This window comes from Gordionus sp. m RMFG-2023, chromosome 3 (genome assembly GCF_954871325.1).
Source record: "Gordionus sp. m RMFG-2023 chromosome 3, tfGorSpeb1-WG-v2, whole genome shotgun sequence".
NCBI lineage: Eukaryota > Metazoa > Nematomorpha > Gordioida > Chordodea > Parachordodidae > Gordionus > Gordionus sp. m RMFG-2023.
Window position 1 is genome coordinate 14,210,396 of NC_088777.1, and position 13,771 is coordinate 14,224,166.

General features: G+C 24.5%; 1 protein-coding gene across 1 annotated transcript in view; it reads left to right on the forward strand.

Annotated features, from left to right (window-relative positions):
• The first annotated feature begins 3,778 nt into the window (after positions 1-3,778).
• The window catches only part of LOC135926747 (uncharacterized), a 38,177-nt gene continuing 28,184 nt past the window's right edge, over positions 3,779-13,771 (forward strand). Inside the window, exons 1-4 of the mRNA XM_065462678.1 lie at positions 3,779-4,219; positions 4,331-4,468; positions 12,812-12,868; positions 12,950-13,062. Coding sequence (XP_065318750.1) covers positions 3,824-4,219; positions 4,331-4,468; positions 12,812-12,868; positions 12,950-13,062 — 704 coding nt within the window. The 5' untranslated portion in view covers positions 3,779-3,823. The remainder of the gene's footprint in view (positions 4,220-4,330; positions 4,469-12,811; positions 12,869-12,949; positions 13,063-13,771) is intronic.

Consider the following 13,771-nt stretch of genomic DNA (forward strand, 5'->3'; position numbering starts at 1 on the left):
TTTTTTATTTATTTATCCTATTTTAACATATTATAAATAGATATATAGACTACAAAGATATCTTTTTTAATCATACCATTTTTATATATATTTCATTACAACACCAACACCATATAATCATCCCAATTATTATTTTACTTGGATTAATTTGTATTGCTAATACAATTTTTACATTCTAAAAATAAATTTGGAGATTTTTTTAAAATCTGAATTAATCCTCTTTTTTTAAAATCATCAACTCAAAAAAGACTATATAAAAAATTTAATATATAACATGAATATCATTTTTTTAAATAAAAAAAATTGCCATCAAATAAGTTTTAATAAAGTATTAACACTGTCGGGGGGGGGGAGGGTATATTATTTTTATTTTTTTTATGGTTTTTTTTAAAATCTTTTATTTTTGCCTATAAATTTTTTATGGTAAAATATAGGAATTTAATTGCGCATATTTAAATTATATTTAGGAGAATTTTGCATACAAATTTAATTTTTTTTGTGGTAAAATATTTAAGTTATTTTTTGGAGAATTTTTCCTACAAATTTAATTTTTTTGTGATAAAATATAGGAATTATTAATTCTTATATTTTAGGTAAATTTTGCCTACAAATTTAATTTTTTTTGTGGTAAAATATTTAAGTTATTTTTAGGAGATTTTGCATACAAATTTAATTTTTTTTGTGGTAAAATATTTAAGTTATTTTTAGGAGAATTTTGCCTACAAATTTAATTTTTTATTTAAATCTAATTTTTATTAATTTTGCATTAGGGATAAAATAGACCCCACCTTTGAAGTTTAAGTGATTTTTAACATTTCTAGTGAAGGGTTAAATCGAAATATAGTATTAAATGACGCAATTAAATATAGTATTAAAATTTATACACGAAATATAGTATTAAATAAATTTTATTCATTAAATTGAAATATATTATTGAAGTTAATACAATCATTTATAAAATGAATAAAAATGTCCAATCATAAATTTTTAAAATTAAATTAATTTAGGTAAATTAATTAAGAACATTATGGGAGCTCATTAAGAGAAATTTATTTTTTAAACTCTATTTAAAAAAATAATATCAAAAGATATAATTTATAAATTTCAACAAATTCAATAAAAAAATTTATATAAAAAATGAGTAATTGTTTGTAAATTTGAAGCTTGCTAGGGATTGTTGTGTGCCAATTTTATAGAATAAGTCATCACAAGGTAAGATCTTTAATGTTTCCAAGTAACCTTTAAAATAAAACATACATTATAATTTATAAATTCAATAAAAAAAATTATATAAAAAATGAGCAATTGTTTGTAGATTTGAAGCTTGTTAGGGATTGTTGTGTGTCAATTTTATAGAATAAGTCATCACAAGGTAAGAACTTTAATGTTCCCAGGTAACCTTTAAAATAAGACATACAATATAATTTATAAATTTCAACATAAATTTAATAAAAAAATTTATATAAAAAATGAGTAATTGTTTGTAAATTTGAAGCACAAGGTAAGATTTATTCTTTACTCAATCATTCTAAATTTCTTAATTCATAGCCATCTTAAGATTTATGTAATTTAAATTTCCATATTGCTTTATAACATCTTGTAAATCTTTATAGGATAAAAATATATCTCCTTTTTTCATATTTAAAAGAAGAGTTTTTAAATCTATTAAAAAGGTTTATAAATTTGTCTATATCAACAATTTACCTTTGGTATGAACTATTTTTGAGTCAACTAAATTTGGGAAATAAGTAAGGTATTACTATGGTAGTACTTTTTGGTGACATTCTAAAATCTGATATATAAAGATCTATGTAATTTAAATTTTCATATTGCTTTATAGCATCTTGTAAATCTTTATAGGATAAAAATATATCTCCTTCTTTCATATTTGAAAGAAGAGTTTTTAAATCTATTAAAAAGGTTTATAAATTTGTTTATATCAACAATTTACCTTTGGTGTGAACTATTTTTGAGTCAACTAAATATTGGGAAATAAGTAAGGTATTACTATGGTAGTAATTTTTGGTCACATTCTAAAATCTGATATATAAAGGTTTATGCAATTTAAATTTTCATATTGCTTTTTAGCATCTTGTAAATCTTTATAGGATAAAAATATATCTCCTTCTTTCATATTTAAAAGAAGAGTTTTTAAATCTATTAAAAAGGTTTATAAATTTGTCTATATCAACAATTTACCTTTGGTATGAACTATTTTTGAGTCAACTAAATATTGGGAAATAAGTAAGGTATTACTATGGTAGTACTTTTTGGTGACATTCTAAAATCTGATATATAAAGATTTATGCAATTTAAATTTTCATATTGCTTTATAGCATCTTGTAAATCTTTATAGGATAAAAATATATCTCCTTCTTTCATATTTAAAAGAAGAGTTTTTAAATCTATTAAAAAGGTTTATAAATTTGTTTAAATTTACCTTTGGTATGAACTATTTTTGAGTCAACTAAATATTGGGAAATAAGTAAGTTTGGTGACATTCTAAAATCTGATATATAAAGATTTATGTATTTTAAATTTTTATATTGCTTTATAGTTTACTAAATTTCGTCCACGATATTATTTATACATCCATTTTATTATAAATACAAATTTTAAATGATTCGTTAAATTTTCATAACTTTTTTATCGATTCGGAAAATGGGTATAAATAAGAAAAAATATAACTTTTATTTCTTGCTAATACGCCATTTGGCGTAAGTCTATCATCTCCCATTTTATTCATTAGTGTCTGGCGACATAAAATTGTTGTACGTGGATAGATTTTTAATCATCATGGTAAATGATGGATTATCAACTAAGGACATTGGCTGAACTGTATAAATTATAAAATCAACAATAACTTTATCAGCCAATTTCTGAGAAATATTGTCATTTGCATTATTAATTAATTTGGTTTGAATTGAATTAGTCTTTTTGGATGTAGAGTCGCTTATACCAAAATTATTTAGATGTTTCTCCATTTCCTTAAAACTCATGAACAGTCTTATAAAATAAATATTATTAGAATGTAAAAATGACAATTTACCTTTAGGTGTTTCTTGAGGTTATAGCTACTGGATTGATTTGAGGAAATATTTTTTTTGGCATTTTAAACAAATAAATTTGAAACCAGTTTTGGTTATATATTTATTTAAAAAAAATTTCAAATCTAGGGAATGGGAAATTTGTATTATAGCTATTAAGAACATTTTCTTCCCTGGTATCTTCCATTTCATTAACATCATTGTCTGAATCACTTTCAACGATTTGGATATCCATAGGCGATGACATTTTAAATTATTAACACGTGATTTAGGTTTATAATACAAATGAAAATATAAATTACAAATTGAAATTATATTTTAATTTCAAAATTAAATAATAAATCATAAAAATTATATTTAATTATGATATTATATTTAAATTTTCATGTTTACGCTTACCTTCATTATATTTTTCAAAAAAGTAGCGCGCTAAAAAATTAAATAATTAAAAAAAAAGTAGCCGCTATTAGCTATAGCTACTAAAAAAGTTAACGGGCTAATTAGAGCGCTACAAGTAGCGCGCTACTTTAACAACTCTGATAAAGGACAATGATTTTGGAGATTAAAGAATATAAAAATCATCTGCTTTTAAATTAAAATAAATAACAGAAAATATAATAAATGACATTCATAAATGTTGACATCTTAAAAACACCAGACCCTTCAATATGTCAGATTTAACTGACATGTAGCTTTGACAAATGCCTGTCCACATTTTTGGAGAACGGCAACATAAATTTATTAAAAATTTTTTTTTTAATGCTAGCAAAATATCCATGGATATTTGTAGACCTGAAAATTTATATAAAATATCACATAATTCTAATCTTATTCGAAATATATGCCTATTAGCTCATGTAGACCATGGTAAAACTACGTTTGCAGATCACATTATTGCAAGTAATGGCCTTATATCAAACAGGACAGCAGGAAAACTACGATATATGGATAATAAAAAAGAGGAGCAAGAAAGAGGGATCACAATTAAATCCAGTTGTATTTCATTGGTTCATAATGTCAATAGCATGATAGGAGTCATTCCAACTTTATATCTAATAAATCTCATAGATTCTCCAGGCCATATTGATTTCAGTAATGAAGTCTCTGTAGCTGTCAGATTATGTGATAGTGCAATAATTTTGGTAGACGTTATTGAAGGCATTTGTCCCCAAGTAAGCAATACAAATAATTTAAATAAATTATTATGCATAATTATATTTATTGGTTGCAGAAATATTTCTTTCTATACATTTATATATAATTTTTTAAATATTGTATATAAGACTCAAACTGTGCTTAGGCAAGCTTGGAATGAAGGCATTAAAATTCTTTTAGTATTCAATAAAATGGATCGGCTGATCATGGAAATCAAAATAACACCAATTGAAGCTTATGAACATTTGAGAAAAATACTAGGAGAAGTTATAATTTTTTAGTTTTGCTATTTAAATTTATTAATATAAGTCATTTTAGGATATGGGATTCAAAATCTATCAATTTTGAATCCTTTACTAATTGGTGATTAAATTAATTTACATAAATATATGTCCAGCACCATAATTTGTATGAACCATTTTGCTGTTAACTTTTGTACTATTAATTTATATTAATTTTTTGAGATTATTTATATAAGTTAGTAAATACAACAAAGCTTATAGGAAAAAAAGTCTTCAATGCATAAGGTAAGAATTCTAGAGTCCTAAAAGTTGGCTTTAGGTGTGGACCAATCCTATAACTAAATTTGGGTATATAATTTTTAAAATATGAGTTGGGTGCATTTGCTTAAAATTAAAAAAAAAATTGGGCCAGATGTGAGCTTGAAAAATATAAAATAATATAAAATGATGTATTCTCTTGTTTTATCAAAATAAAATGATAATTATATTTTATCTGTGATAAGGATAAGGCAATAAATGATCTTCACTTCACTTACCTTAAATAAATTTAAAATTTTTGGCAGGTCTCTGACCTATAATAATTTGGATGATGTAGTCTCAGACCTAAAAATAATAAAATTTTCTAGTCAAACTTGGGCCTAAAAATTAATAAACATGTCGGGCTTTGTTTCTTTAAGCAGGGCTTTAAGGTTCACTATACATGCTGGAATATATTTTTATTTAAATATTGCCCCATTTAAAATTGAAAGATTCCATATCTCCATGGATTCATATCCTAATAAAACCTATAATATATCAATATATTATTTTAAAATGTTTATTTTAAAATAATGATTTTTAAATCATAATGATCATTATTTAAATAATTTCTCTTTGGATCATTCCATGTTAATTCGACAGAAAAAAGGTAATATTTGCCTAAATAATTTGCATGACAATGAATTATATTCAAAAATTTACACAAATAATATGTCTATGGCATTTTAATGCAGCCAAAGGCCTTTTTATTTATTTATTTATAATATTGAAAAACACATTAATTGATTTTTATAATTTTTTTCATCAATCCACATCATATTACCCATGAATAGATTATTGTAGTGGTGTAAACATTTCTAAAAAAATCGAACGCGTTCAACGTTCATTGACAAAATTTGAACGCGTTCAAGTTCATGTTCAAGAAAAAAGGAAGACGTTCACTTTCACAAAAGGGTTCACGTTCATAAAACCGTTCAAAATTTTGTGATAAATTTTTTTAAAATTTAATTTAATATAAATAAACTTATATTTTTTAATACAATATATTTTATTTAGCCATGTTAAAAAATAATATAGTTTTATTTTGATAATATAATTATAAATAAAATATAATATAAATAAAATATAATATAAATAAAATATAATATAAATAAAATATAATATAATATAGCGAATAAAAAGATATTTTTATTTATAAAAAATTTTTCTTATTAAATTTTAATAACAATTGTTTTCAAAATATTTATCTGATAGACAGGAACACTTCGCAGTTAATACGGCATTAGCTATACTAAAAACGCATTCTACAGGGTCAGATGAGGGGATTGCGGTATTATACTTAATAAACAGCTCTTTTAAAACGTGGATAATTAATTAAAAACATATTGTTTTGTTATTTGCAAAAAATTGAAATAAGTTATCCTCCTCCAATCCATTCTCTACTCTCGACAAAAAAAAGGATATCTCTAAATTAACAGTTCTCTAGGGTTTTCATAGCATTTTTTTCAATGACGCTATAAGTTTATTTTTAATAGGTTCGTTCTGTGGTTTATCCATGGCCATTGAAGTTTGAATGCTGGATGTATAATTGCAAATATATGTAATTAATTGAGAGTAAATACCATTTATTAATCCCATTTAATACGGCGTCTATCAATGGCTGACCATATTTGAGACCACTAATTTTTTTGATTTTAAAATAACTATCGTTATTGTTGGGGTCAAATATCCCAAATGCATTATTTCTTCAAATTTAATGATTTAACTTAGTTATATCATATAAAATCAAATAATTAATATTAAAATCAAATGTCGTTTTAAATTGGAACCTGAAGGACAATATAATACTTTTTGGACACATTTTACACTTGGTAAGCATTGGATTAGTTCCTTTAATATAGGATGTTAATGTAAAACATTTATCATATTTGACCATAGTAATGATAATTCATCTTTTTGGATTTTCAGAATCAGATGATGAGGATTAAATAATAATATTCATGCTTGTGATAATCTATTAAATTAAAATATAAACAACAATATTCAAATTAATAAACTATGTGTTAAAACAGTTGAAATGTGAAAAGGAAATACACAGCCGATTAAAAATATAAAATAATACATTTTTTTAAAAAATTCGGAAATATTAAATTTTTCAAATAAATAAAAAAATTTTTTTTTTAAATTGAACGAACATTAAATTCGAACGCGTTCATCATAAAAAGGAACGCGTTCACGTTCAAAGTTCGTCAAAAATAAAAGGAACGCCGTTCATCATTTTTTTCAAAAAAACGAACTTTTAAATCGATTCCAAAATGATTGCTCTTTAATCCTTATTATCTCAGGTAATATAAAAGCTGGCATGTTCAATTATTTATTCTATTTATAATATTTATAACCTTACTTAAATTTTTTGCTGAGAATGAAGAAGGTAATTGATGATTAGCGATTTGATATGGGGAGATTTCATTTTTATTTATTTTTAAATCATTATTCAGTTTTTAATTTCCAATAATAACATTTTATTATAAGTCATTTTACCATATTTTTACTTTATAAATTTTAATTAATAAAAGATTTTATATGTTCTGCTAAAGCTCTAATTTTTTTTTGGTATATTTTATAAAAAATTAATTTATTATTGAAATTTACAAGATCGAGTTTGGACGCATTATAAATGTGAAATTTTTTGGAACCACACCCATAGAAGATCCATATATTTTTTTATCCTGTAAGATTAATTTGGGTATAGTATATAACAGAGGTCGACCTCAGAGTCCAACTCAGTACTTAGGAGGAAATTTTCAGACTGAACTGAAAAACTTGTACAAAATATTTTTATGGGACCAGGTCAGAAGTTTATTATTTTTTATCTAGGATGTTAGGCAAATTTACGCTTTTTTTTCCATCATAAAAATTATTATGGGCTGGGCCAGCCAACTTGTATAACATTATTTTACAGGATGGGCTGAGCCAAAATTTTTTATGAGGCCAAAAAACCTTTTAAAAAATTTCCTCGTGCCAGACTGGAACAACATTTAGTTCCTGCTTAAAACTTGTTTTAAAATAAAATATTAATTTTGGTTTATAGGTAATAATTAGACTTCTATTTTAGTTATTCATAGTTAAAATACTTTTTAATCAATTCAATATTGCCAATTTGATAATAGTTTATTCATATAAACTAATATCCATACATAAAACTCATGATAGTGATCAGTATAGGTACCTGTTGATACTTAAAACAGATGCCATTGGCCAGTGCTGTTAAACGCTACTCTTGAAAACAATGCACTACCGATACTGCATTCTTTAAAAAAAGTAGCACACAAAATTATATATATATATATATATATATATATATATCTAATCTATGTCCACAAATAAGAAAAATAGTGGTATAAAAATATGACTAAAAAATTTTAAAATATACGTTAATTTTGTAGCATTTCAATAATATATTGTCATCCCTAGTCTAGAACGACGAAGATAGTACTACCTTGCCTTACTAAGTAATCGCTCAACAATAGAATTTGAGGGCACAGCACTATTTTTAATATAAGAAAATAAATGAGTTTTTTTTAGATTTAAAAAAGATGTCTAAGGGATTTTCTATTGTATTTTTAACATTTATTTCAAAATAATATCACTTAGGTGACATTCTTGATGTATATCCTTGTTTGGTATAAAATTATTCAATATTATCATTAACCTATATCTAGTTGCCCTTTTGATCTTTTTAAAAGCTGTTAAATAATATAACATTATCAAATTACCTTATCTTCACGAAATAAAAAAAATATAATAAAGCTTAAAGGCTTTGAGAAAATTGGATTCATTCTATTAGCATTTTGCTAACCTTGCTCTGAATTTTAAAAGACCTATGGATTCCTAAAATAATGTTTGTAAGCACATTACAGCAATCATTCTTTTCAGAGCAGATGCAGTATATCTCATTTTTAGTATCTTAGGATCTAATATTGGCCAGTTATTCCTAATAAAAATTTTAATATTAGATTAGAAATGAGAAAATAAATACTTATTTTTATCTTCTATCATGAGTCCAACGATATGCTTTGTGCAGATGTAGGAGATATCGAAGATCAAATATTAAAGAGTTTCATTTAAAATTAGCCAAAATTACTGCCACAATGTCTGCTTCCAAAATATCTTAATACCTGGAAATAATGTTTATTAGATTGAAAAATGATGTATTATCAACCAAGGAAATTGGTTGAATTATATTAATTATATTATTGATCATGACTTTATCAGCCAATTTTCGTGAAACACCTAGTACTAATTTTGTAGAATTGATTAATTTAGTTTTAATTAAATTTGATTTTTTTATTCTATGTTTTCCTTATGAAATTTACTAGTAATAATTGATTTTGACCAGTGTCAGTCCGATAATGGCTGCCGTAGCTTCCCTTAATAACCAAAATTATTAAAATGTTTTCAATCTTTCCGAAAAAACATTAATAATTTTAATAAAATTTGTATGTCTTTTCATTTTCAGGTTGAAGGTGGGATGATATATTCTCCAACATTTTTTACATATGAACTTAAATCCTGTGCTAACTTTAAAAAAAAAGTAAGTTTAAAATATTTCCCAAATTTAGGAAAAGGAAATTCCACAATATCATTTTACAGGGAAATTTCGAAATTTTATTTCTATCTGTCTCTAAATTCTATTTCAGATTATCCATTGGTGGGATTTGATATAAATTTAGATTTCAAAATTAAATATAAATATTATAATTATAAAATTAATTTTGAAATCATAAATGGATTTAGTAGTAATTTTATAGTGTATTAATATTATAAAATTTAAAGCAGTGAAATAGCGCATCACTTACCGCTATTTTTTAAATATTTGCTATGAATTTATAAAAAAAATTTCTAAACCAAATTGGTTCAATAAAGAAAGCAAGAAGGTGCCTTTTAATTTAATTTAATGAATTTCATAAATTATTTTAAATGATAAATATAATATTACTAGCTAATAACCCGTCAAGAATGATGGGGGTTGATGGGTAATTAGTTAGTTTGGTACTAAATATACTTTATTAATATGTTTTATAAAAATATTAAAATTTAGGAGGAAAAGAGGTAAATTTGTGAATCACATCTCATAAGATATTCTTAATTTCTGATTCATTTATCATCGAATAAGGGAGAAAAGTATGATGACTCGTATTTCTTGATGGGCAAAATGAAGAGTATCTGAGCTCCCGTCTGAGCCCGTCAAAAATGACGGAGAATGAGAAATTTCTCCTTACTTTTATAATAGTTGGTACCTGTTATTTGAAAATAATATCCAATTTTTATTCTTTTTAACCCCCTCCCCCCTTCAGGTTAGGTCCAATCCATTAAAACTAAGTGTAAATGCTATGTTTTGAGTCAAAATATATTTAACTTTTTTACTTGATACCCATATCAATATTATTTGTTAAGATCACCTATATCTAATATTTAATATTAAAAAAATTCCCAAGCAAGGATTAAGACTATAATAATTTTGAAAAAATTTTCTCAACCAGGCTTGCAAAAAAATTTGTTTTAGGTCAATGTCTGATCCATAGTTAATAATAAAAAAAATTCCCAAGCGTCCAAGCTGATAATAATTTAGAAAATTTTTCCCCAAGTCTAGCCCAATATAATTCATAAAAATATTTTCTAACCCGACCCATAATAATCTTAAAAGATTTTTCTCAAACCTAGCCACCTATGATAATTTTGAAAATTTTTTTTCAAGCCTGGAAATAGGTAAATCTTTAAAAACCATTTTATTCTTTTTAATCCTGACCAAATCTACTTCAGACCAAGGCCAACCCATTAAGATTAAGTGAATACTATTTTTGAGTAAAAATATATTTAAGTTAGCTTTTACCTGAGGCCCATATAAATATTCTGTGCTATAATTATGCCTAATATCTAATATTAAAAAAATTCTCAAGCCAGGTTCATGCACATAATAGTGTTGGGAAAATTTTCTCAAGCCCACCAAAGTAATAATTTTGGTAGATGAGAACTGAAATAAAATATATGAAAGTCATAATTTAAAGATACAATCAGAATATGCATGGGACTTGATTTTTTGATAAAAATTTTTAGGTCAATGTCAAGCCCATATTTAGAATTAAAAAATTTTCAAGCATCTCTATTTTAAATTTTGCCCAATATGATTTTTTTCACAAATTTAAGTTTTATTCTAAATAAAAAATTAAATTTAAGACATTGTTATTAAATTACAATAGAAATAAATGGCAAAATTTTAAAAATATCAGCTATGCTAACGGCAATTGAGTTGTATATTAATATATACTAGGCCTATTCAAAAATAATTCGATTCGATTCGAATAATTCGAATCTAATCGAATAATTACGAATACGAATAATAAATTATTTGTTTTATCTGAATACGAATAATCATTTATTCGATTCGAATAAAACGAATTATTCGTAATATTTAATAAATTGTTTAATAAATCTAACATTTGTCATAAAAAGAATGGGAGGATCTTATAAAAATTAAAGCTATACTATTGCCTTTATATGAAACTACAAATATGGTATGTGGGGAGAATTATCCTACTTATAATTTGGTTATACCTTATTATATTTTAATTCTTGAACATCTAAAAAATGAAAAACCTGGTTTCCATAAATCCTTTAACAATAGTTTCAAAGTAGCAGTGATAAATTGTTGGGCTATTATAATTTAACTGCCGATGATGCAATAATAACCACAATATTAGATCCCAGGCTTAAAGTAGTATATTTAAAATCAATATCTGTTGATTATGAAATTGATATATCCAAGTTAATGGACAAATTTGAAGAGATTTACAATAGATATACAGGTATTTAATTTACCCCCATTTAAATATGATTTTATTTTATAAGCTCATAATTATAACTGTCAAACAAATAAGGATAAAATTCAACAAAACAGGCTATACATTGTTTTTAAACAAAATAATATTCAACTGTGTGAAATAGATTTTTATCTGAGTGAACCAAGAGCAAAGAGTGATACTGACCCGTTAATGTGGTGGAAGGCAAATGCATATCGGATCCCCATACTCTCGAAAATGGCAAGGGATTATCTATCTATACAAGGAACATCAACTGCTTGTGAAAGGCTTTTCTCAGTTGGAACTAATTTATTGTCAAAAAACCGCATGTCATATAAGGAAGAAAATATAAGAAAAACTCTTTGCCTTAAAAATTGGCTTAAATTATAAATTAAATGAATAATATATAATTTAATTTTGTTTATAACTTGATTATATATTAAATATGAATAATGCACTATTCGATTCGAATTCGTTTTTGAATAGGCCTAATATATACATAATAAATATTTTAATGTAATTATAATTCAAGTTGGTGCATGCGTAAAGCTGAAACGGAAGGTTTGTGGTTTGATGCTGATAGACGGCAAAAAATTAACATTACACTATATAGTCTCCTTAAATTTTAATAACGTTAAGATGATACGAAAACGATCATATTTTGATTATGGAGATTTTATATATAGGATATATCTATTTTTTTCCCCAATATATATATAATATAATACATTATTTTTGGTATTAGTATCAGGTCTCAGTAGTAGTGTTATTTAAGGTTCGATTTGAGTCGATTTTTTAAAACGGCTAGCTCAATATTTTATCCAAAAAAATATAATGCAAGCCTGAAGATTTTGTTCATAGATGCCACAAAGGTTTGGGAATATATTTACGAAATCTCGAGGATAAGACAATATTTTTATGGCAAAAATATTGAGTTAGCCGTTTTTAAAAATCGGCTCAAATCGAGCCGTTTAACAACACTAGTCAATAGTATCAAACCAATAGTATATTTGTACGAATGGTATCAGTTAGGTTGGATTTTGGCTAAAAAGGTGGTATTGGTATATTTCTGTTATTCGTTAATTCCACAGGACAGATGTGACACAATAAAATGAATACATGTTTGACTAATAACTTTCCCTCTGGGGCTATTTACCTCCGAGGGTTTTGTTAAAAAAAATTTTTTCATATTAATCCTGATTTTTGCACAAACTTAATATAATATATATATATTCATTTTTTTTATTAGATAAATTCGTTTTACAGTGAATTGGTAGCTTCAGCTTTGTTACAAGAGGAAGAACAAGTTAATTTAATTATTTTCATTGTCGATAATAATAATATACATTTAATTTAATTACCTAATCCAGTATATATTTAATTTCAGAATGCAATAGACCTTCCTGATGAAGATGATGAATTTATTGAAGAAAAAGTTCATTTTTCACCTGTTAAAGGGAATGTATTATTTGCAAGTGCATTAGATGGATGGTGTTTTAAGTAATTTTATATGTTTTAAAATTTATAGCATATTTATTTATCGAAAATTTAGTAATCAGTAGGGGTGTACCACCGATACCACTTTTTGGAGGCCGATCCGCATTCCCGATATTAAATTGATATCGGCCGATTACCGATCTGATATCATATCTAATTCTGTATTCTGTAAAGATACCAATGGTTTTAATTTTTAATATACTTTTTATTAGTATAACATCTATAATTTAACTATACCATAACTTATGTCATTTAAATATAATATAATGATCAGTTATAGTTTGTGTATTCAATCCAATAAAATATTTTTATTATTAAATCATTTTTATATAATAAGTAATACATTAATTATATACATAATAAGTAATAAACAAATATATATGAAATTAGAAATGAATATTTATAGTGATATATAACATTAATATATCGAAGATTTCTTTTTAGAAATACCATAATTTCCAATTTATCAAAGGTCAGCCTGCGGCGATAGTAACTGTTAATATCACCAGCTTCACTAAAAACTGATTCTGAAGAGATTATCGCACACTTTTATAAACAGTAGGCGCAAAAAAAATAACAATATGGCAGAAAGTTTATTAATTAATTATTATTATTAAAAAAATATATAAAAATGGATTTCGATTTTATTTATAAAAATAAATGATTTTAGATATAACTTTTAAAAAAATTTTTATAACATTTTATTTTTGTT